This window comes from Physcomitrium patens, chromosome 12, assembly GCF_059467195.1.
Source record: "Physcomitrium patens ecotype Gransden chromosome 12, ASM5946719v1, whole genome shotgun sequence".
Classification (NCBI taxonomy): Eukaryota; Viridiplantae; Streptophyta; class Bryopsida; order Funariales; family Funariaceae; genus Physcomitrium; species Physcomitrium patens.
Genome location: NC_143421.1, coordinates 12,133,728 through 12,159,069, shown reverse-complemented (window position 1 = coordinate 12,159,069; position 25,342 = coordinate 12,133,728). Strand labels below are relative to the sequence as shown.

Below are 25,342 nucleotides of genomic sequence, written 5' to 3'. Positions count from 1 at the left end.
TTGCTTACCACCCCCCCTCACGGTTTTACCCCTTCACCGTGCATTTCCTTTCGTAGCTGCTTATTCCGTGTGTTGGGCCCTTCGCCCCTCACCCCCCCCCCTCGTTTGGCATTCCTGGTGGAAGTTAATTCTTCACATCATTGTTCACTTTTTGTGTAGTTATTTGGTGAATTTGTGTGTATTTTATGTAAAAGAAAAAGAAAAAGAAGAAAAAAAAAATGAATCATGTAGATTGTTTGAGAAATATTTATTAATTTATGGTGAAATTACAACGAGTCAATTCTCTACTATATGATCTTGTGTTTAAGATGCGATGATCCTTCATTTATACAAAGCTCATGCACAAAGCAAGAACATAAAAACACAAAAAATAAAAATAAAAAGTCTCTTGAGGTTGATTTTGATCTAGAGTTGATTATAGTTTTTGTCTTGGGACTAGGAAGTAATTATGGTCTTGGGGATAATCTTGGTCATAATCTTGAATCTATTTGTAGATTTGGAATTATTTGTTGCTTGAAAGGAATCTCGAAATATATTTAGCTTGTTGTCAAATAAAAAAAATAGAGTATATTTGAACACTTGAAATAATTTTATTAATCAAGATATTTGGTTAAATGTACATTGGTTACTTTTTAATTACTGATTTTAAAATAATTCGGAGAATAATTGAAAGATGTAAATATGGATCTAATCTGTTAAAAAACAAGTTAGACTAAGTGCATTCTCTAAGAATTATTTCTCTGGTCTATTTTCTTCTTGTAATATCCTTTGTTGGTGTTATGGTGAAATATAAAGTTATTTGAATTCATAAATTAAGTAAAGGATGTTAAATTTCAAGGGTTACATAGACATTCAAGTAAAAAGAATAATGAGAATCATATATTCCAGAGAAGTGTGAACCAAGTGACATATGTACTATTATTTGATTATATATATACAAGTATGCAATTTTTTAAAATATTTTTCAACACGTGGTTATTCTTTAGGGTTACAATAGTTTGGGTATTGCTTAAAAAAGCTATATTTGAAAATATTAATATTTATAAATTTCACTACTAATTGTGGTTCTTCAATATGTTGTTGTTTTTTTATATATTTTTAAATTCCTAATTTAGTATAAATATTTCAACTATATATATATATAATTATTTTTTTACACATATCTCCCATGTGTTTGTGAATAACAAAAAATGCATGCTTAGTTATGTGCTTGGGTATGTGGTATTTGAACAAAGGACTGACAAAATTCTCATTGCTCTTATGTACTTCTACTATGTGTTTTTTGTATGAAAAAAATTACCATATATTTAAATACACACATATATCTATCTAATAAAACAACATAGGTATAACACATGGTACAAAGAAGGCTTCTTATTGGCCAAACATTGGAACAAAGGAACATGGAAGAATGAGAAAATGGATGGATGTGCCACAGATTGCAATGCCCAACAACATGGATTTTTGCTAATATATACATTTACATATATATATATATATATATATATATATATATCTACTTGCACAAACCATGCCATTGGACACAAAAAATATTTTAATACAAAATAATATAACATATCATTGTGAAAGGCCAACATGGTGAAATATTTTTTGAAATTAAGACAAAAGGGTGACATAAAATAAAACAACATAAAATGAGAAAGGGCAACTTATGTGAAAAAAGCAACATATATTTTTACATTGTGAAAGAGCAACCTCCATTTTCACGTTGTAAAATAATGACATATGTTTTTGATCAACGAGAAGACTTTTTCTCAATGGACACAATTCCATTATATTATAGATTCACACGCACACAAACAATTTTCTTTGTTGCATGTTTGTGTAAGCAAAACCTAATCTTGATGCTCAAAGTAATTTACACGGTTTAACAAAACAAGACTACATTCTCTGCAACTTTTAATATCACCTTATTTACACCACAGTGAGATAAACACCACAAAGCCAAAAACACATTTCTGTACGTAATATTCTTTTCATTCATTCATTCATTCATTATTTTGTGGATTTAACCCTCGTGAACATGAAATTTTGATGTGAGTTCGTTATCATGCACTTTTCATCCTCCATCATTCGTTGAAGGATGAATTTACGATTGGGGGGGGGACTCGTCCTTGTTGGCAGCACTGGCAGCACTGACCGCATGATTGGATGCGTCAGAAGGATAGATTAGCTTTGCAAGTTAGTCCGTCCTCATTCCCCTTCTCTAACGGTCTCTGAGCTCGCTGGACATACTTTCTGCTGCAGATTCTCCCCTGCTCAGAAATTTTTCGTCTCATTGCATTTAATTCGAGCTTTAAATGTATTCGTGCTTGTGGCAAGTTCTCCGTATTACTCAGAGCAAAGCCTTTGATAGGTCCGACGAAACGACACGCGAAGTTCAGTATCTATGATGGCGTGCTTCATGTTCCCAGGATCTTAGTTGTTTTGCTGATGACAAATGCATGACCTGATCAAGCATGCCTCGATGGCAAATTGGAAGAGTCGTGCCGAGAGATTATATCATAATGGCTGCCTTTTACATTCGTGTTGTTTTTTCGGACGCGAGTTAACAAGATTTCATGCATGATTGAATGTTGAGAGCTATTCAAATAGCGGTTTTCAATCATAGCGAGTCACTGGACACATTCGACAACAGTTTCTTCAAATTCTGTTTAATTTCTCGGTATAGGCCTTCATTGCTCTAAAGCAGATGAACTCTTCTGCCAACAAAGTTCTGTGTAGTCTGCTATGCAGGTTGCTGAAGCTCTTGCACAATACATTTAGAATGAAGCGGCGTCTGAGGAACGTGGATGCAGACGGAAGCAGCAAAGCATCACCGTATATAAAATATTCTCGTGTAAAAGCTAATCGTTGTGTACCGGAAACTACAGCATTCTGTGGCGTATTAGGAAAAAAACTCTCATTGCGTCATTTTCATTATCAAAATGTTCGGAGTACAAAGACGCGAACTGGACGATATAATCAAAAAAGTAAATTAGGGGAACAATGAACAATTCAACTGATCCATCAATCTTGGCAGCGCTGCTTGTCAATGATTCAGTTAGAAGAAATGTTATATAAATAAACAGTGCCAGAGCATTTCAGGAAAGAACCACTTTTGATAGATAGGTTTTGAATGCTGTGGTCAAGTTTCCAATGATGAAGGGACGAAAACGCCAAAATAGAACAGAAACTGTAAAGGGTCACCCTGAAGAATTCGATAATGTTGAAGACGCCGTCATGTCTCTGCCGGACATACTCGTTACCTGTGGAAATTCATTTGTCTAAAACCCTGTAGGGTCGGTCGTGACGACGCCATAAGATCTGCCGCTGGGCTTCTAGTTGCTAGGCTGAGTGAGATAACTTTAGATGGGCCAGGTCAAAGAATAGGTAAGGTGGTGAAAAGCTGATCTTGACAATTTGAGACACTTAGTGTCTATCTTAATTGTTCAAAGACTTTGACCTTTCGTTGTTTGGATAATTTGCCGCTAGAGGCATGTTAACATTCCTTTTTTATTCAATTATCACGGCAGTGAGTACAAGTCTAATGCGAGGAATCTCAGCTTGTATTCTTTTTTCCATTGTTTTTGTTACTAATTTCATAAACGTCCCTCTTATCGACATTGCTGTTCTTCGGATCGGAGAACATATTTTCCGATTGAGCATGAGTATTTAGATTACGTTTGTGTTGAATTGTGCTTGTTTGATGTTGTTGCAAGTCCACAATTGTGAGAAAAAATCATTTACGGATACTTTTTGATGTGGTTGTGCACGTCGCCCGCCTGCCTGCAATGCTGATAGAATTAGTTGCAATTACAAAGCTACAAGTCGTTTGGTCAAATTTTAAGCATCATGTGGATATCAAGTATTGAGGACAATTTTGTCCCGGTGCTGCGCAGCTGATTAGAGTTTTGCGTCTTGTTTCAGTGGTCCACATTCTCTGAGACGTAGAGGTTGAAGAGCTTACTCTGCATTGCGTCTCTCAATAGATTTTGGAATGTGACGACCCTCCAGTCTAAATCAAATTGTTTTTAAATTGGGGAAGAAATATAGATGTTTTGTGTCTTGAACGGTTCTGAGGTAATTTTTTAACTTGTATTTTAGTTACTCCATAGCCATTAGAGGTTATCTCTTTTGTCTTTTCTATTGTTCAAAGAATTTTATCCATTGCCACAACATGCTCTGTTTTTGTAGACTTTGTTGGTTACAATGAACTTAAGGTGTAAATTTTATATTAGAAATAAAATAACTTCTTTCAAGTGGATGCTGTTGAATTGAGGCAACTTAGCCATTTTTTTAGGAAATAGAGTTAGGTTTGATGATAGTAATCTTACTTGTATTTTGATCATTATTGCAGATATTGATTTCTAACACTAATAGAATATGTCCAAGGAAAGACTTTTCTTGTTTAGAAGATTGCACTAGAAATGTCCACCATTGACAATCTACAAATACTTGTGTATACATACTAGATGTGGATTCTTGGCAATTTTTTCTTTATCAAATTGTCATTCTTAAACCAATTCTTCTTATAAAGAAAACAATATCCATCCATCACATTCACCTCACTATAAGTTGTGAATCTCTTTCTGAATGATTTTATAACAACCTTACTACCTATTCAAGTATTCAAGGTGTTCTTCACAAGTTGGCATTGAATAATGAATTCTATACCATTCTAAATGGTAGGACATGTATTTATTATGATTTTTGTTGATGTTGGAGCTAATAGAATAAATACAATTTAGAATGTAACCAACATCAAGGTTATCTACAAGAAGAAGTTTTCACTCTAATTGACCTTTTAAAAATATTGAAAAGAAGATGTTTGGCTATAATCGAATTGGTACATTTCAAAATTATTCAATAAAACCAATTTTTATGTGTTAGTTATCAAATCTTATTGAAGTGTTTTTTAGTGGTATTTTCTTTCACCACATGAAAAACAAGTTCGAACTAAGTTTAGGTTTTATGATTCACATTTATTTAAGTTCATTAATCAATATTAATGACATTAATTTTTTAAAGATATTTTATGAAAATGATGTTTGTTGCAAATGAAGATTGTCTTGTATCCAATCCACTGTTACTTCACATCTTTCATTACCTTTGCAAATCCCTCTCTTTGTAATAGCTACTATGGTTGCAACATTTGTGATTAATTATTTAAATAAATAAATAAATATATGTATATATATTATAATGTCTTTGATGCCATGAAATTTTCTATCTTGTTAAGTAGATTCTTTACAATAAATGGAGAGAAGTATGATATAATGATTATAATAGATAGATGTATTTATTCCAAGAAAATAGTCAACAACAACTAAGGTAGTTTGTATGTGAGGACATTCTCTACTATAACATATTATAGAATTAATTACTTTTATAGCAACAATTTTACATGTCATCTTTTTTAATAAATTAATTTAAATATCAAAACTGTTGTAATTGGTCTTAATTCTATCATGATAATTTAAGCACCAAATTAATTTACAGAAACTTATTTTTAATAGTGTAATCTATAAATTCAACAAATGTTTGATCAATAATGAAGATATATACAAAATATTGATGAAAGTAAATTTGGAGATACTAGAAATATGATTTTCTTGACATTCTTTTTTCAATATTTATGCTAGTTAATATGGAATGCAATGTTTATAATTATCAATACAAAATGTCTTAATAGAGAGTACTTTTGACATGTAAAATACAAAATGTCTTAATAGAGAGTACTTTTGATATGTAAAACTGCTCTAGTGTTTCTTCTCTGTCTTAAAGACCTCATAGTCATTGTTTATTAAGTTGGCACAATAATAAAGTAAATTGTTTTATGCATCATTGTAATTCCTTCTTATGCTTCTACTAATTCTTTCTATCACAATAGCATGAGCATCATTATATAATTGATGAACTTCTTTCTAAATATATATTAATACCTTCATCTTATTATTTTTTATTATGGTAGCTTTAAGGTCTAAATATAAATATTGACCACATAATTTGGTATAAGTCTAATAGTAAACTTGGCATTCAAGACCAATAAATATATCTGCATGATTTATACAATCACCTCCCTAACCTACTTCAAGCTATATCACTACATGAAGCTTCTTCCATGGTATGGATTCAATGCCTATGTGTCATTTTTGCAAATCACAGTTTATTTGTTTTTACATTATAAAGTTTCTTCTAATAAAAGATATTAAATTTTACTATTTTGTTGTTTGTATACACATCCCTTGAATTTATTACAAATATAATTATCTTTCATTATAATTAATTTTTTGGGACCGAAGAAACTATTAATTATATAATATGATTGATTATATAATATTAATTAGATAATATAGTGTAGGTAGTGTAGATAGTGTAGACTGTGACAAAAAAAAATATATTGACTATAATCCAAAATTAACTTTGAAGAGGTTGACTATAACACACGCTGATTATAGCAAGGACTAACTATATTTATTGGATCTTTTCATTTAACAAGGAAAATTTATAGATATATGTAGGTGAATAGAGTAATATTTCTTCTATTTATAATACAATCTAAGAGCATTATATGATGTCTGCTTAAAAAACTCCCAATATGTCATTTAAAATATTGTTCTAACAAAAAGTCTTTGGTATGTCTTAGTAGCAATCTCTTACAACCTAGATTTAGAATTCCATTAGATTTAAATACTTATTCAATTCTTTGAAATCATAAAAGGAGGTTGACTTATTTTACTATGATTAGAGAAATTACATCTCTTCTTGCCTTCATTCTGTCTAAGATTTTGTCAAAAGAAAAATCAAACCATGTACATTGATGAGTCTATTTTCATTGGTGCCATGGAAAACAAGCCTCTAACAATGACTATCAATTAGACTTTTTAGTTCTTAGAGGGATTTATTATTTATTATTTTTTTAAAATATAAGGGAGTAGACACCTTTGTTGCTTTATGACAAGGAACTATAATTCTATTCAATTTGTTCCCAATTAATCAAGACCAACCATACATTGAATTGTGCTTTTTATTTTATGTTTAAATATTTCATTTTACTCTTTAAGCTGAAGATTCTATGTGATTTTTTCATAGACTAATACACATATCATGTTGGTAAGTATAAACAAAAAAAAAGGACCAAAAATCCATGTATTAAATAAGCAAAAAACTTAGAAAATATTAATGTAATGGCTAAAATTACCATAAAGTACTTCAAAATATTTTTTAAAATTCTCAAAAACTACCAAACTATATTTTTAGATTTTTTTTTTAGAAAAAATTATTTTACATCCCAATGTCCAAGTATCATTTTTCACAAAAAGTTTTAATCATAAAGTTATTAGTGTAAAAATTGTTACTTTCACATGTGTAGTGAAATAAACTATTCAATCACAATAAAATCATATCAAATCCATCTTGTATAAATTATAATAATAAATTAACAGTATATTAAACTATGAAACTCAATTTGAAACTTAAAATTGTCACAAAATAAAAAAAATACCTTTCATATATATATATATATATATAGTTAGTGATATTTTTAAAAAGCCTTGAATAAAAATGGATTAGAAACATTACCCCATATACACTTACTTTTTAAAATATTAATTGGATTTGTAAAAAACATGAGATTTATTTGGAATAAAAATTCCTGCATTCATGCTTCAAAGATGTAATGTTTTTAAAAGCATGAAAGTGATTACTAAAGTTCACGTGAAATTTGCAAGCAGGGTCTCTAGAACATGTGTCGCCAAAGAAGCAATAGAATCTACCAAATTTTACAAAAACTAATTCCATTTGCTCAATAACGCACTCACAAATGTTTTCGAGTACTCTATAATACAGTGGAAATAATAAATAGATAAAAGAGAAGCAAAAGAAAAGAAAAGAAAAGAAAAAGAAAAGGAAAAATGATGCATCTTTGGCTGCAAGGCACAAGGAATTCAATAAACCCTAGCAGCTCATCCACGGATGAAGTTGAAAGGGGACTTGATCTGAAGTCCCTCTTCTCATTATGAAGACCCTTCTTTGTTCAAGAGGAACTCGCCTGCGACGCCGGTTGCTTCAGAAACGGGAAGACGTGGAGCGGCTCCCATGGCCCGCCGCGGTACGCCCACAGCTGCAGCGCAGTGCCCGTAGCCTCGAACGGCTGGAACTGCGCGGCTAACTCGCGGTGCAATGCCGCCGCTGCGGCAGCGTCAACCTTGTTCTGAACCGTGATGTGGGGGTAGAGCCGCTGCTGGTCCTGCGGCGTCAGCTCCGGGTGCCACTGCCTCTGCAGCCGCTTGTGCAACGCTCGCAGCCGCTGGCTCTCGAGCGTGAACGCCACCCCGCGCCCGAGATTTCGCACCCCTGTGACCGCAATCGGCAGAGGCGCTTCCGCTGTTGCCGTTTCTTCAATCTGCGAGCGGATGTTGTCGTAGTTATGGCTTGGTAAGTGATGGAACAAGGTGAGATGCGCCTTGAGGAAGCTACGTTCCTTGGGAAAGTGTTCCTCCCGCAATGTGTCGAAGAAGTGCTGGGATTTGGGGTCAAGGACTAGGGTTAGAACGATTGGGGCGGTCACGGTGCTGGCCATAGCTGGTGTGTATTGTCGAGTGGATGCATCTCTCGTAGCTAGCGGTGCAAGGCTTGTGATCATTCCTAGCTGTGGTTCCAGCAACAATCCCAATTCCGTCTTCTGAGCTCTAAAATACTGTTGCAGTTTGCCTTGACCTCGGAGAAATTGAGCGGAAGCTGTTCAAAGTTAAAGACATTCTTAGCGACTCTGCAGACCTAGTGAATGAGTAGAGAAAAAACTCTAACCTGATTTTGTACTTCAGATGGAGTGCAAGAATTCCATTCCCCCTTCCGCTTGTTCCCAAGCTTCTCTGCGTACTGAGAACAGGTAGCAAGATATTCTTCGCGGCAGAGCTGCCTTCAGATTGCAATGAGCCATGCAGTTCGCATTTAGATGATTTGATAGATTTGCATAACCTTGGAGTAGTGGAAGGCTTTTTCATCTCACATCGAGCGATTCTGTTCCACGTCCTGGGTGCAGATTTCTTCCAAGTGTCACATGAACTTAGCAAGTTGGTTTGCCATATGTCAAGTGACGCTGCTTCCGCAAGGGGACCAAGACTTGACACAGCGAAAATTGCTCGTAACGTATTCTTGGATGAAGCTTAACATCCAAAACAGAAGTACAGCGATACTTGGTGCAAATCTTAACTTTACACCAAATAGCCGGCAGATTCACATTCTGTTTGCGACTCGGTTATCGAAAATGCAGAGGAATCATTATTCTATGCAACAGTAGAAGGATTGTACATCCTCTAGCAATACGGAAGCCTGATTCTGAGATTGAATCAGAATGGTTCCATCCGGTACTGTCACAGGACACTAAACACGGTTATGATATTCTTCTTGTAGAGTAAACAAAGTCAGCCGACTGCCCACGATGAAAAATTATGTTCAATCATTCACAGAATTGTGGTGCAAGCAAGGAAAATCTCGTAAAAGGTCGTATGCACAACTAAACAAATTTCTTAATTGCAGGGTTCTAATTTGTTGGAAATTTAGAGTGTCTCAAGCTTGTAGATTTGGTCATTCTTTGTTATGCTTTAGGAAACCATTTGCATATATCTGCTTACGAGATTTCTCAGGAGTCTGTTATTTTTCTTCTTTTTTCTTCACATAATGAGGGATCTTCATTTCTGTTCAGTGACACATTTGCAGCTCGTTGATTTGTCCATGACAATGTCACTATAATAACACTCTATCTAATGGATCGCAAGCGATGCAGATTACCAAATCATTGTTCTCTCAATGAGCCATGGTAGAATCATGAAGAAGCTTGCACATCGAATCATGGTAGCCATGTGCCATTCAGATACTTGCCGTGAATATGCTGCCTGAAGTAGTTATTGATACAAGTTTAGCCCATTAATATGCAGTTTGATACTCTAAGTGAATCACGGTGTTGAAAAAGTTCAATTGTTGCGGCATTTAGTCGTCAAGTGGTTACAGATGTGGATACTCACAAAGAGAAATTTGTAGATGACTGAGTGTGTAAATGTTTCTTGTTTCTCTTTTCACCTATGGAGGAAATCAGATGTTTAGCTTTGAGCATAAAGATTCTGCTCATACATTATACCAATTCCCACGATATATTCTCCGACACCTTTTTGTGTGATTATTTCGACATTGGTGGAAACTTTTTTTTGCAGGCCTTCAATGACTTGTGTCGCAAGGCTGATTTTCTTTCTATTCTTCTCCTGGTGAATAGACTGTTATGATCTCTAATCAGGTGGAAAGAGTTTCGTGGAGCTACTATCTTGAAAAGAATCAATAGACACTGAAAACTCACCAGCATGGATAAATGTTTACCTTCAACAAGGAGCCAACATAGATATGCCCTTGTAAATCTAACTTGTCCATTTGTTAATTTTGAAGTCAAATCTCTCCCACGATCCTTTCACGATTGCTCCATGTCGTTTCCAATCTTCCAACAATTTCAACGTCATGCATGACAAAGTCGTCGAACTCGATGCGATCAACCCAGGGTATCATACCTTTGGAACAAAACCATCCTCCCTGTGCTCATCGACTTCAGGCAATCGGCTGGCGGAGGAGGCGAGTAGCTTGCAATTGTCTGAGCGCATGAAAATTTGCGGCTTACCTCCATCCGTCTCTTTGAAGGTTAGTGTGTTGTCTCTCGGAAGTTGGGCTTATTATCTCTTACGCACACGCCAGCGCTGTTGTTTGTTTTTTGTTTTTTGTTTTTTTTTTTTTTTCTCCACGTTTCACATCGCTTTGATTAGCATTTTGTGTGTGGCCATGGTATTTCATGGAATGGTTATGGAGCTGCTGCGTTGACGGTAGTTTCGGTTTCCACTCTTCTGTGTTCCACGAATTGGCTTTTCGTGTCTCGACAGGGGAAGGTAGGAAAGTTTGGTATGCAAGGCAAGTGTTATATTCTAGAATTCCAAGTTGCACATCTAGTTTTGTTAGATTATAATCAGTTTGTAATAGCAACTCACCTACCGCATAACCAATTCTGCATGTGTGAGAGTAGAATGGTGGGAGTGTCAAATCTTAGTGAGCGGGAGACTAAGCACCAAATGATACCTTGAGCACCTTTCAAGTCCCATTTGGGGTGCAATCAATGCAGCAATCTACGCAAGAAAGTCAGGGTTTGATTTTAACTTAGACATTTTACCTTCACATTTAAAGTATATGATACAACTGGTTGAAGTGATAAATGAAGAACTGAAAACGATAAAGGGAGCAACTTATAGATTCAGAGTAATGAAGTAACACACTATTTTTCACCCAATATTTCTACCGATAAAATTTCATGTGATAAATAGTTCACATGATACTATTAGTATGTTTCTTTCCTTCATTTAGTTCTACTTACTTGTCACAATGTCAGGGGCTCAACAATAATCGGAACACAGGTAGGATTCCAGCTATAGAAACCTTCAAAGATACACAAGATAACTGCTACGTGGTACTCGATCGTGAGTTTCATCCTCCTTTTGGTCACCACGTGTAATACTGGCTTTTATATTTTATTATCAAGAACCTCTATGGCCTAGAATAGCATCGTGCCATATGCGTTGCAATCAAAGCAAATTTATGAAAGAATGTATCATCTGTTCACACAAGTACTTAGCTGCTTTGGATACACTGAAATACTCTTTCTTTCATCATTGTGCAAGTGTATTTCCTTCCTCAGATAATTTCAAAGTTTTCATAACAGGGTATTAGAGACGTGATCAGTTGAAACACATTTTATATACTCTCATTGTACAGTCCATAAGGAGTTCTCACCTACTGACGGTAATTTTGAGCATGTTGTCTACTATCGTACATATTTTTGGCTAGTAACTGGATGGAAAGATGAGAAGGCCAGTGACAGGCAATTAAATGACAAAGAAAGGGATAGAATTACAAGATGGAAGACTTTCAGTGCGCAACAATCAATCGAACAGGTGCACACTTATTATCTCTACGACTAACTAATCGTTGTGCCTACAATTCAAACATTTCGCTCAGCTGGGGTTGCAATGCCGGAGTTAGTCCTCGACGTCATGTTGGATCTAGCATCCTGGAAATCTGCATCTTCGAACTGATCGCCCTCCAACAAGCAAGTGGGTGTGTAAGCTTGAACAATCGTGTCCATGGACGGCGTCTCTTTCACTGGTTGGCTTGCTACGTACAGAGAAACAACTGCAAACGATTTGTAGAAGTTTCTCTTGCAATAGAGGTAGAACGCAAATGTTGCTAGTGGTAGAAAGATCAGGAATACTGTGTAAGGGAACTTTTTCACTGCGAAAAATCCCAGAGCCGTAATTTGGGACACAAGAAGAGCCACAAGGATACGGTTGTGAATGTGTGGCCACATCCTTCCGTTGCTTTCCCATTCGGGGACATATACATTCAGAGCCTACACCACAACCAGGCACACTTATTGAGTTCACAGGTTCACGCATGTCATCTGAACTCTAAATTTCCAGAGGTTAATCACATGCGATGTGCTGAAAATGAAGGGACATCTAGCTGAGGGGCATGTCTATTGGTTCTTACCGAATTGCGCATCACCAACCATCCAATGGCGAAGTAAAGAAAGGCGAAGACGAGGATCATGGGAGCAATGACCGAGTAGCTAAGAGTCAATGTCACAACTAGCAGGTCCGATGGAACACTGGTGTGATAAGAGAATGATCCCGGGGCCCAGGCGTCTTCCAGCTCCCGCTCTGTCTTGCAGAGAAACTTACGTTTGATGTGATAAATTATGAGTGGAATGATACGTGAAATTTCCAACCCATAACCAACAAAGAACCTGCACAAGATATTAGAAAAAACACGTTTAAAATTTGCACAACGAAGGACCACTTTTATCTTTGACAGAATGTATGATGGGGGTCTCAAAACTGGGAAGCCTACAGCGGACTCCCGTTTTAATTCTTCGTAATATAACTGAATACTTTTCGATCATGGCTTTCAGAAGGGATCACGAAAGCACAGAGATGTGATTGAAACTCACTTCAGGGCAACGTATGTGATGAAGTAGGTCGAAACTGGAGGCAGCTTGGTACCAAATAATTCGACGACCTTACTCACAGAGAGTTGCTGCTGGTCGATCAAAACTTTGAAACCTTTAAAACTTGAGAAAACGGCACCAAAAATTGTGACTCCTAAGAATACATTGAAGATCATGAAATAGAAGTATTTTCCAGATGCAGCTCGTGAAATGTGACTCTTAGACGGAATTCCTTCTGCTTTGGACAACGTCAAAAGCAGTTTCGGTAGCAGCGCCAGGAAGACAATGAGAGCAAGTTGTGGCAGGTACGCCTACAGGCAAACACGTAATCGTTTTAGTGCGGATTACAACATATCTCAACGGAAGTCGGGCACACGGAGCTTCAAAAAGAAACCAAGGAAAATTCAGGTGCTTTCACAACTAATCCGCACTGAAGAGACTTACTTGCAATATGGCATTCAAAGCTTTGATGCGGGTGATGGATTTGATGAACGGAAGGACCGTTTCCAAGTTCTCAAGGGTTGTGATCGCTGAAATCGCTGCAATGGGAATCATGTAAAAAATGACTACGAAGAATGTCACGACGTATACAACGGGCTTCCGAATCGAGCGTTGCCAGGCAGATAAATGCATATTCCTCCAGATACACTCCCTGGGCTCTGCGGCTGGCTCCACTTGCCATTCGAGAGCGTAGGCTGCGTGAACCGACTGCAATAAGAACATTCGCTTCATCAGCTTGCGTGGTAAGAAATTGGGAATACCATAGAATCATCAGCTGCATTCCCAGACAAGCACGTGATTATCGTTAAATTCAAACACCGTCACTACCTGTGCAGCCTGGGCGGCAGCAAGTCTCTCATTGAAAAAAACAAGAGCAGCGTCTTCGTTGGCTTCTGCTTTGCATTTTTTACGCGCCTCCTCTAGCTGAGGAGTAAGCTCGTGGATTTTTTTGGTCCAGAATTCAATGGAGTCGACCTTCGGTCCGAGCAAACCCATGAAACCAGTCTTGTGCATAGGTCGGACGCCATCACTCCCTGGTTTGCCTTTAGACAACTCAAACACTGCTTCGGCGTGCTCTAGTTTACGCGAAGCAACCTCACGCTCGTTGTACAGACTTTCAGCCTACTCAGCACCGTCATTTGTTAGCATCTTAAAGATTCATCCATTACACTGATCACAACAAGAGGAATGCAGAGAGTCAGCAGCCACCAAATTGAACAAGTCATGATCACAAGTTTCTAAAACCTTTCCTACCAATTAGGTACAAAAAATGGATTCTGAGGCGGCACCTCGCTGAAGTCGTGCATGATCATGCAGCGCTCATAAGAATGAGGATGCACCCTTCTAAAAAAAGACTCCACTTGCTCAGTGCGTTTCTCGTGTTCCTGGGAGACAGGAATGTCCCGCACAAGGACTGTATACTGCTGTGGACGAGACACTTCGGAGGAGTGCATCATGTTGCGCAGGGAGAAAACTTTCTTGTAAGCTCTCCACAGTGAGTAATAAGTGACAATGGAGACCCAATAAACCCCAATAAGGAATGCCCATATCTTGGGACTCCCGCTCTGTGAGGTCATCATCAAAGACCTCTGCGTTAGTTTCTGTCAGACGATGAAATGTCTACATCTCAGGAACATGGGATCAAAGTCACAAGCTTCGAAAAGTTTGGTTGAGTCCTTACCGGAATGTTGCTCATGCTCAAATTGTCAAAACCCGAGTAATTGAAATCGTTACTTTTGTTTTTCGCCATTTCGAAGTTGTTATTCTCCGTCGCGCAGATGGGAATCAGAACAATAATACAAAAAACTGCCGACAGCACTGTAATCTCCAGCGCTGCAGGATGGTTCAGGACAGATTAAAGTATTAAAAATGTGAGCCGTTGACGCATTATTCGGGGCCATAAGAGGCACCTCAGGTGTATTTCATGGCGGAAATCAGCGCTACAAATCAGTACTACCGACGTAATGGGACAACCTGTGGGAAATAAGTGCCACTCTAAGTCGAATTGATTCACAGAATTCGAATAATTTGAGGAACATTGTCAACACTACTACCTCAAGCGTCTGAGCTCTAAGGCCAAAACAGGAATCGTGTCCGAGATGGTCAAGCCATACCTGTCGTGAAGAGGTTCACGTAAACAACGGCATCGAGACCAGCTGCCGCAACGAGCTGTTCGTCTGTAACTCGAAACGCATCTATCGCCCATTGAAACGGTCCGTACTTGTTACCAAATGGCCCTTCCCCGCGTAAGGCACGCAAAGGGTGATAAACGTGAAAATTCCCCGGTCTACGCGACAAAATCAAAAAGAGAAGAAAAAGAACCACAAATATGACAAAGGATATGACCAAGGACGTGACGAACGCTGCTGTAGCCGTCATTTCGACGGCTTCAAAACACTTCCCTCAACTCCTATCAACACACACACACACACACACACACACACGCACCCTTCCAAACTCAACGATAGCTCCCACGAAACCTGTGGCGCGCAGTACAACCTCAGAAAATAAAAACTACACTCGACCAACCCAGAAACAAGGTTTTCTCTACCCAGAATCCAACGCATTCCTCAACAGCGCATCACACAACCATGTCTTCGTCCTCTCTCCCCTTCCCTACTCCTCCACCCGAACACACTACTTCTCCAGAAAAAAGTTAACAATGTGACCGAATCCTGAAGTGCAAAAAAAAATCTTACTGCAGTCTTATTCTACAGGTTTTCTCCAAGTTCGTTAACATCACGATCCTCTACGAAGTGATGTTTCCGCCATTACTGTAGTCCACCCTTCGTTCAATTCTACTCACTCAGTGGCTGCAACACAGAAAACAAGCAATCGGAATCACTGCGAAAGAAAACATCAGGTGAGATCCACATTGACAGCCACGGTACAACTTATAGAGGAGGAGGAAGGCGGCATAAGGATGAACGTAGAATATCATTCGTCGACGGCGGATTCCGACCTGCGAAAAGAACGACTCCTCAAGAAGTCGGCAGGAACCCGAGTATTCATCCACTTTGAGTCGATTCTGTTCATCGGGTGATGAGGGAACGAATGAGTGAGGCTTGGACGGCGTAGGCAGAGGGTCATTTTCATCTACGAAAAGTAGGTTCTGTTCGTTGGATAGTGAGACGACGAACGAATGAGGCGTGGATGGCGTGGACAACGACGGCCTCGATTTGGACGGAAATTAAATTGTGATCCCCCCATTGGAGGGGCCTCTGATGGACGGAGCCGGGCCTAGCGGAAGGCTCCGTCCGCGTACGCGACGGATTCGATTCGGAGGGGTCGTCTGTCCCGGGGCCCTGGATCCCCGCTTTAGAAACTGCGCTCATGCTTTTCATTTAGCCCCCAAAAAAGTAAACATTTACACTCCGTCGATGTTTATTCATCGTCTGTTCATCCGTGCGATCAGATCTGTCCAGCTCGTGTATGAATGCGCATCCATGAGGGGCATATCTCCCATTTTAACAACAAACTACATTTTTAGAAAGATTCTTTATTTCTCTCTAACCACACACAAACAAATATCTATATATATATATATATCATTTCCACGTTGGCCTTGAATGCATGGATTCCATATCACATGCTTGTTTTTACTGGTATTTCTCCATCAAGGGGCTTTGATAGGGACTCTTTCAACATGGGATAGGTCCTGATTAGGGTTATTAGGTTGGTTGGGGATCGAGGACAGTCACATGTACATGGCATGTGGCCTACATAAGGCAATACAAAGCATGCCCAGTTTCTGTTACCAGCTGGGTGTGCACCCTGAGGGCCTTTGAGCTTCACCTTCTCTTGATGAGAGACCGATTTGGTATCTTTGTTTCTTTAGGGTGTGAGATAATATAAGATACACACTACTTCTTCCTCTCACATTATAAAATGTTGATACTAAGGGTTGTGTTTTGTGTGTCATATTCTGATTCTGTTGTTATCCATGGGTTTTCTGTAATAATTGGAGTTTAAGGCACTTCAATTAAACCATAAGCATATTGAGCATCCAGATCAAAGTTAATGAAATAGGATGTTTGGTGGCATAAAATTACTTGTTTTCAGGAAAAGTGATGACAAATATTAGTTAGAAGACTGCCTGCATATTAGAATTATAACTAGATTGTCTCACAAGTTGAATGGTTTAAACACAATTTCACTAGATAAAATTAAAATTAATAATACATGTGATTTAGAAAACAACCCAGTGTCGTATTTTACTGCAAAAAAACTTGGTGAGAAAAAAACATGACACAGTAACACGGAATAGTCCATAGTGAATTACGTGGTGCATTGATTTCTCAAAAGTGGTAGTTGCGAATGTAGGGTGAGGACTGATCATCAACGAATCTTCAATATATTGCATAAAAATCAGCCAATGTTTTAGTGTCAAATTTGAGAATTCCTACACTAATCACAGTACTTTGTACATGCAACATTGAGAAATACTGTCAGTATGTAGCAGTCTGTGTCATGCTGGGTTTGGCCAGCATATTGTGTGGACGGAAAATCCACCGCCACCATTTTACGCACCACCACACTCCGGTTTGCTTGGATGCGGAACGACTATGGCAGAACAGCGTCAGCCAGAATAGGGCCAAGACAGCTGGATAAAGAAACCCACACCGCTGTAGTTGCCATTATGGATAACTTTACGGCACTTTTATATCCACGCAGCCTGGCTTGTGACCTGCGAGGTACTCAGGATCCTGCTTTTCGCCATAGATGAGCTGACTTTGTCGCCGAGGCTTGAACCGGCTTGCGGGGAATATAATATCCAAGATCCTCGTCCTTCGGCGGGCACTGAGGTGCGTGTAGAACCAAATCCTCGCCCCTACACATCGACGCGTTACGCTGTTTCATGTAACATGCGTTCACAAGGAGACTCACACCGATGTACCCAACTTGAGTTGCAAGATCCCAATCCCCAAGCACCAAACGCTTGTTCGGAAGGGCATTACGAAATCAGAAAGGGACTCTTCTGTCTGTTGGCAGGTAGCTAGTCTGTGACAAATGTGCCTATGCGCAATTCTGCAACAATACAGAGTCTCTTCTTGAATTATGATTGTCACCTGTGGGACCATTAGAATTGAGCGGTATTCTGTGCTAAACACACGATAGGGATACTAAAATAAGATTAAACCCATAATGGATGTAGCGATGGGGGCGTTGTGTCGGTGGGTGGGTTGTGGTCAGGCCACGGCTATCCACAACAAAATGTGGCAACGGCTCTTATCTATTTCGGAATAAGTCAATGTAGGAGTTGTAGCACGAAAGGTGGGCGACGGAGGAATCTGCGTTCCGGTAAAAGTTTAATGTGACAGACCGACCACATGTGTAGACAAATGCACAGTTTGAGGACTGCAGTGCATTTTGAGCATTCCTTGAACGAACGTTGTTGTACATGGTGAAGGATTTCCCACAAAGCACAGATTGAAACTCTGTCCATAACTGTTTCTCATTTATTTATTTATTTTTTTTTTCTGGATTATGCCAGAATAATTGCCCTACACACATGACAACAAGCTAGTGTTGGATTCTCATGTTTGTGTCGCTCAATCTCTGACCCTGTAATCTTAATTTAATTGTAATTCTGTACCTCTCTCTTTCTTTAAATTATATATATATATATATATATATTCATAATATTAGACAACTTGGATACAACACAAAGAAACAAAGAAGTCTTTAGATTGGTTGTAAAGAAGAGAATGTGGGGAATGCAAGGAACATGGGAATCGATGAACAAAGGAACATGAGAATTAGAGAACATAGAAATAAGAGAAGGAACATGAGAATTAGAGAACATAGAAATAAGAGAAGGAACATGAGAACTAGGGAAAGTAATAACATATGATCTAAGGAACATAAGAACAAGGAAATCATGGAGTATGGATGAATAAGGAAATGGATGGATGTGCTAGAGATCATTATGCATATTTATTTGGATAAAATTAAAATCCAATTGTGATACTATAGAGCATTTTAAGGTCTTCTTCATTCATATTATATTATTTATAAAAATTGATTATTATAAAAAATTAGCATTTTTTAAAAATAAGTTGTTAATTTTCTTTTCATAAATCAATAAATATAATTGTATTATGATGCCAAAAATAAATAAATAAATAATGAGTACAAATGATAATTAAAAAAATCAATAAAAAATTTAAACAAACTTTGATTCAATATAGACTAAATTTTTCTTGCTCTAATGTTTTTTAAGAGCCAATTACAATTCAATTTTTTAAAATTCTATACTATACTATATTAATATATTTAAAACTTTATTAAATAGTTTTTATATTTTATCTCAATTTTAAATAATCTTTGTCTTTTTTTTTTTTTTATATATTTGATTCTATTTGTAACATAAGATAAAAATTCATAAAGAAATCATATTGATACTTATTTTGTACCATGTTTAGTATGTATAAGTATATATTTAATTATTTAAATAATAATTTAATTAATATAATAGAATTTTTATAATATAGATGTATTTATTTTATAGATTTAAAATCATATTTTATCTTAAAAAGTATCCTCTATCTAGACTTGTTCATCAACTAAATATAGGAATTTTCAATATATTGTCATGCCTTTTACACTCACAAATATACCAATTTCTTTTTGACATTTAAAGAATGATGTTTTTTTTTTTTTTTTTTTTTTTTTTTAATAATTTTATAGATAATTTTATTGTTTCATAACTAGATGAAATTTTAAACTATTCTAAGAACACAAAAGAGTATAAATTTCATATTTTTCATGTATTACAAAACTTTAAAGATGGAAGTTTATATTGCAAGATAGAGAAGTGTGTATTTCATACAATTTAAGTTAACTTCTTATGATATATTATTTCAAATGATAGACTTGAGATTGATCCTGAGAAAGTTCAAACTATTATAAATTGAAAGATTAAAAGAACAATAAGATTTTTCAATTTTTTTAAAAATAATACCAATTATTATTAGATTTTTATCATAAATATTTTTCAAGTTGCAATTCCATATAAATATATATTTGACTTGTAAAGACAAACTTGAATAGAGTAAAGAAATAGAAGTATTTTTTGAAGTTTTAAAGACAACTTTTATTTTTGCACCAATCTTATATTGCATTAACTTCTTGAAGGTATTTTTTACAGAAATAAATACATCATATTTTTTCTTAAGGGTAGTTTTGTTACAAATGGAAGGAAATAACAAAATTCTTTCAATAGATTTTTGTTTAAGAGAATTTCTAGCAACCAAGATCAACTATGAGATCTACAATAATTTTTTTTTGTTGTAATTTTGGATTATTTTTAAGAATAACACCATTATATAAGAGATGCTTTTAGTCTAATAATTATTTATATGGATAAAAAGAAACTTAAGCATTTTATGTAATACATGCTTTAAATTATTGTCAAGCTTGTTGGAGCATATTTTTTTCAAGATTTTAATTAAAGATTACTTATCAATTAGAAAAACAACAAAGTTTGTCGGACATATTTTCTAGATATTCTTATTTTGTACCAAAAGAAGAAAATGTAGCCTATCATCAATAACAAAAAATCCTTTTAAAGTCAAAGAAATTTCATCTTTAGGCACTGATATAAAAATTAACTATTGATTTTTTTTTAAAAAAAATTAATTAAAAATTCCTATAGATTCTCTTATTCATGATATGAAGAATAATTTATCTAAATCTTGTGATATATCTAATTTTGAGTTCAAGAACGATCTATTCTATTTTAAAGAATACTTATATATTCCAAAAAATGAAGCATAACTATGTATTTTTTAAGCTTCTCATAATTTTCCAATTGTAAGATATTTTGAATAGAATAAGATCTTAGAATTAACTTCTAGAGATTTTTGATAACCTCTAATATAGAAGGCAGTTAAAAACTTTCTACAATGATGTAATGTTTGTTTAAGGTAAAAAAATCTTTGTCATTAACATTAATTTTAGTCTTCTATTTTTATGGATATTTTACAAATCTTTTAATTTTAAGTTTTTGTGATAATATATTTATGATAGTAGATTGTTTAATTAAGATGGCACATTTTATACTAAATACAAAGTCTATTGTAAGTAAAAAAATAACCAAATTTTTTCTTAATAATATTTATTGCTATCATGAATTATCAACAATTATTATATTAGATAGTGTGACTCAATTTGTATCAAATGTTTGAAGAATCCTTTTTAAGATAATCAAAGTGATTTTAAAACTATCTTTAGGTTTCCATCCTCAAATTGGTAGACAAACACAATGAATATATCAAGTTTTAGAGCCATATTTGAGATGTGTCATCAACTACTATCAAGATGATTGGACATTTTATTATTATTATTATTATTATTAATAAAGTTTACTTATAATAATATGATACATTCTTCTTTTCAACAAATATCTTTTTAATACAAATTATGGTTAGTATTCATGACTTGATTCTTTTAACTTTTCAAAAGATGATAATCTTGAATAGAAGATTTGACAAAATATTTACCAAAGCTACATTCAATAATGAAGGTATTATTAAAAAAACTCAAGAATGAAAAAAAATAAATGTAGATGCCTATTATAAGGAAAAATCTTAATTCCATGTGGACAACAAAATATGACTACTTTGTTCTAATATTAAGACTAATTGCTCTTGTGATGAATTATATTACAATAGATTTAAGTTATTTCTTGTTTGTAAACAAATCAATCTAGTTGCTTATCAATTATACCTACCAAAATTTATGAAGTTCCATCATATGTTTCACATGTCTCTTCTTGAGCCATATAAGATATTAGATATATTGAAAAAAAGACAAATATTACGTTTTTATATGGAAGTTAATAATAATCAAGAATTTAAAATCAAAGTTGTCTTATACTAAAGCCAATGCCAAAATATGTTGAAATATCTTACATATTAGCATAGATATGATATAGATGAAGGCATATACAAGCTAGCTAAGAATCTTTTAAATAAGAAAAGAAATATATATATATATATATATATATATATTTTAATTTTTTTATTGATGGTATTTATCAAAATTAAGCTAAATATTTAAATAATTTTTTATTATAAAAAATAATAAAATTTATTAAACATAGAATTCTACATTTTATTTTTATTTGTGGTTCTTTTTATATTTATGGCACTAAAAAGATAAAAAATTAAAAAATAACAAATTTAACTTAGAAATTATAGTTTTTTAAGTTATCAAACAAGGTACTAAGATTGTTGCAACCTTCAAAATGACTTAATAGAGATGACCCTCAAGAATGATATATTTTTTAAAAATATATAGTGAAATATAAAATATTTGGTATTACTATCTTTGAAGAGATTCTAAACATTTGATAATATTATTGAATGTAGAAGCCACCTCTAATAATATTTCAAATGTTTTATTTTGATGAAATTATGAAGGCCTTAATAATGATTAAATATTAGAGGTCTCTTCATACTCTGGTATAAAATACTATTGAATGATGACATGATCTATTAAATATCTTCAAAGAGAATAAAGATCAAAATATGTGCCAAATATAATTTTTTGTACCTTGAACTTCTTCAACATGTGATTATTGCTCCTTATACAACTTCTCTTTAAAAATAGGAATAATGTCACAAACATACATATTTACTTATATTTGAAGGATAGATTAAAGTGAGTAGATTTGATCAAATCTTGTACAATGTTTTTAAGAAGCTTTATAGATGTGGATTTCATTTTATGTTTATTAATATTTAATTCATAGGTTAAAAATTTGATAAAATATTTGGCCACATATTGTATATGTTGATAATTTATAGTACAAGTTGGCCATGTGGTGCACATGTAAGAAACTAATCTTGTAAATTAGACATGTATTGAAGGTCCTATAGAATGTTGATGTGTAGTTTCTAATTAGATAGTATATATGGAAGGAAGAGTGAAGCCTTATTTACTCTTGTCAATGTCTTTATTCATTTAAGTCTTATTTCAAGAGCCTTTAGTCTCCTTATCTTTGACAATTGTCATTCTTGTTTCAATATTATACTATCTTTGAGTGAATATCTAATTTTTTGAGTGGATTAAGACTATATTGAGGTTTTTATTTTATTATATTTATAACTTTTATAGTATTTTATTTTGAATTAAAAAATAATTTAATTATTATAATTTATCTTATACAAATTTTTTGTAAATAAGATTTACTTGTTTAATAAATAAATAAAAACGATTAAATATATGATTTATTAAATTTTAAGTAAATATTTTTTAAATATAAGAATATAACTATTATCTTTTATAACTTATTTAAATTATTTAAAAATTCTAATCTATAAGTTATAATATTTTATAATGTAATATAATCTAATACATATAAAATATTATTCTCAAAAATATTTTAAGATCTAATTTTTTTATGCTAATATATATATATATATATATATATATATATATATATATATATATATTAGTAATTATTCATAAATTAAATATTTAAAACTATATATCTGATTAAATTTATGAAGATATCAATAAAATTTATTTTTAATTTGTTTATGATTTTTACTTCTAATTAATTGAATATGCCTTCAAGTTATATCTATAATATATTAGTAGTTATTAATTTTTTTTATTATTATTTTGTATTTATATTTATTATTTATTTTCTAATGTCTTATGTTTTTTTCATATAATTTTGAGTTATTTATGAAAAGAATATGATAAATTTAATATTATATAAATAATTAAGTTACTTTATTATTTTATTATTATACTTTAGACATCATATATTGTGTGATGGTATGTTTGATATTTATTTAAGAAGTAATTTTTTAAATAAAATAACTTCATATCTTGTAGTTATTGCCTTTTAATTTTTATATTTCTTATAAATGCTTGTCAAGTTTTTTTAAAACTTTTGAAGATTAAAGAAGACTAAAGAAGATTGATCATTTTTGTTGGTATTTATATATATCTCTAAATATCTAAGGAATTAAATGTTAAAATTTTAAGTTAAAAATAAATAATAATATTTAATTTTTTTTGCTATAATAAAGTATACTATTTAGTTTATCATTGATGTTGTAAAATTAATTAGTATAATCTGTTTCAATCAAGAACATAAATTACAAACAACCAAAAAGTCAATATATTCTTGAGTTATTAGAAAAGAATAGATAGTCAGTCAAATATGGTATAATATTAAAAATAGAATGACTATTGTTAAAAACAAGAAGACTAAAGACTCTTGAAACAAGAATTCAAATAAGAAAAGATTTGATAACAATGAAAAAGGCTTTATTCTTATTTCTATCTAACTAAAAGATATATTGCAATATTTTACAGAATCTCCAATATGTGTCTATCTTGCAAGACAAGTTTCACATATGTGCCACATGAAAAACTTCTATTATGAGTGGCCAATATTTATAACACATGTCCAATTTGTAGACTAAGTTTTCAACCTATCAATTATAAATAAATTCAAAAGTGCATCTATAATGCTTCTAAAAACCTTCTCTGTAATATATTATAAAATTATTTATTTTAATTTATTTCTACTCAGCTCATCTAAATTTAGATAAATATGTATATTCATGGTAATATTTTTATTTTATATTATTTTTATTTATTTTTATGTTTTATCTATAATTATATATTTGATTATATCTAAATATATATTTTTTAAAATTTAAAATTTAGTTTTTAATAATATTCTTAAACAAATTAAAAGTCATCATATATAACTTAAAATATTCTTAGTGACTTATTAAAACATTTAATTATGAGCTTCTTTGTTATATATCAATAAAAAAATATTTTATTTTTTATTTTTATTTATTTATAAACTTATTTTTAAAAAAATTATAATTTTTGATTTAAAATATTTATTTTATTGATTAATAAAATAATTTTAATGAATTTGAAACTAATTATTAATGATAAATTTATTGATTTATTGTCAAGGACATGAATGTTAAGGAAATAAATCCTTAATATACTCTTCTATCATTAAAAGGAACTAAAAAGTCACTTAAAAATGATATAATATTGAATTAAAATGGCTATTATAAAAACAAGAAGATTCAAAAGTCTTGGACCAAGACTAAGGACTAGAAAGGCATTGATAAGAGTGAAGAACGCTTCACTCTTGCCTCTATATATACTCTCTAACTAAGAGCTATGTGACAATATTCTATAGGACCTCCAATATGTATTGACTTTATTAGCCACATGTCTTAACTTGTAAGGTAATTTATCTATGTATGCGCCACATAGTTAATTTTTTTCACAAGCTCTATATAGAGTTAAGTT

The 25,342-nt window shown here is 33.5% G+C and overlaps 2 protein-coding genes and 1 long non-coding RNA gene across 3 annotated transcripts; 1 reads left to right on the top strand and 2 right to left on the bottom strand.

Annotated features, from left to right (window-relative positions):
• Positions 1 to 7,619: 7,619 nt before the first annotated feature.
• LOC112289666 (uncharacterized) lies at positions 7,620 to 8,948 on the bottom strand. Its single transcript, XM_024535073.3, has 2 exons — positions 8,812 to 8,948; positions 7,620 to 8,653 (listed from the first exon to the last, which is right to left on the bottom strand). The coding sequence occupies exon 2, from the start codon at positions 8,645 to 8,647 to the stop codon at positions 8,039 to 8,041; it is 609 nt and encodes a 202-aa protein (XP_024390841.3). The 5' UTR covers positions 8,648 to 8,653; positions 8,812 to 8,948; the 3' UTR covers positions 7,620 to 8,038.
• Positions 8,754 to 9,562, top strand: LOC112289667 (uncharacterized). The gene is made up of 2 exons (XR_002971942.3): positions 8,754 to 8,893; positions 9,047 to 9,562. It is a non-coding gene; the product is annotated as an uncharacterized LOC112289667 (long non-coding RNA).
• Positions 9,563 to 11,768: 2,206 nt separating this feature from the next.
• LOC112289665 (CSC1-like protein ERD4) lies at positions 11,769 to 15,887 on the bottom strand. Its single transcript, XM_024535072.3, has 8 exons — positions 15,151 to 15,887; positions 14,718 to 14,869; positions 14,326 to 14,601; positions 13,865 to 14,158; positions 13,481 to 13,744; positions 13,040 to 13,347; positions 12,580 to 12,835; positions 11,769 to 12,439 (listed from the first exon to the last, which is right to left on the bottom strand). The coding sequence occupies exons 1-8, from the start codon at positions 15,413 to 15,415 to the stop codon at positions 12,032 to 12,034; spliced, it is 2,223 nt and encodes a 740-aa protein (XP_024390840.1). The 5' UTR covers positions 15,416 to 15,887; the 3' UTR covers positions 11,769 to 12,031.
• Between the last annotated feature and the right edge of the window lie 9,455 nt (positions 15,888 to 25,342).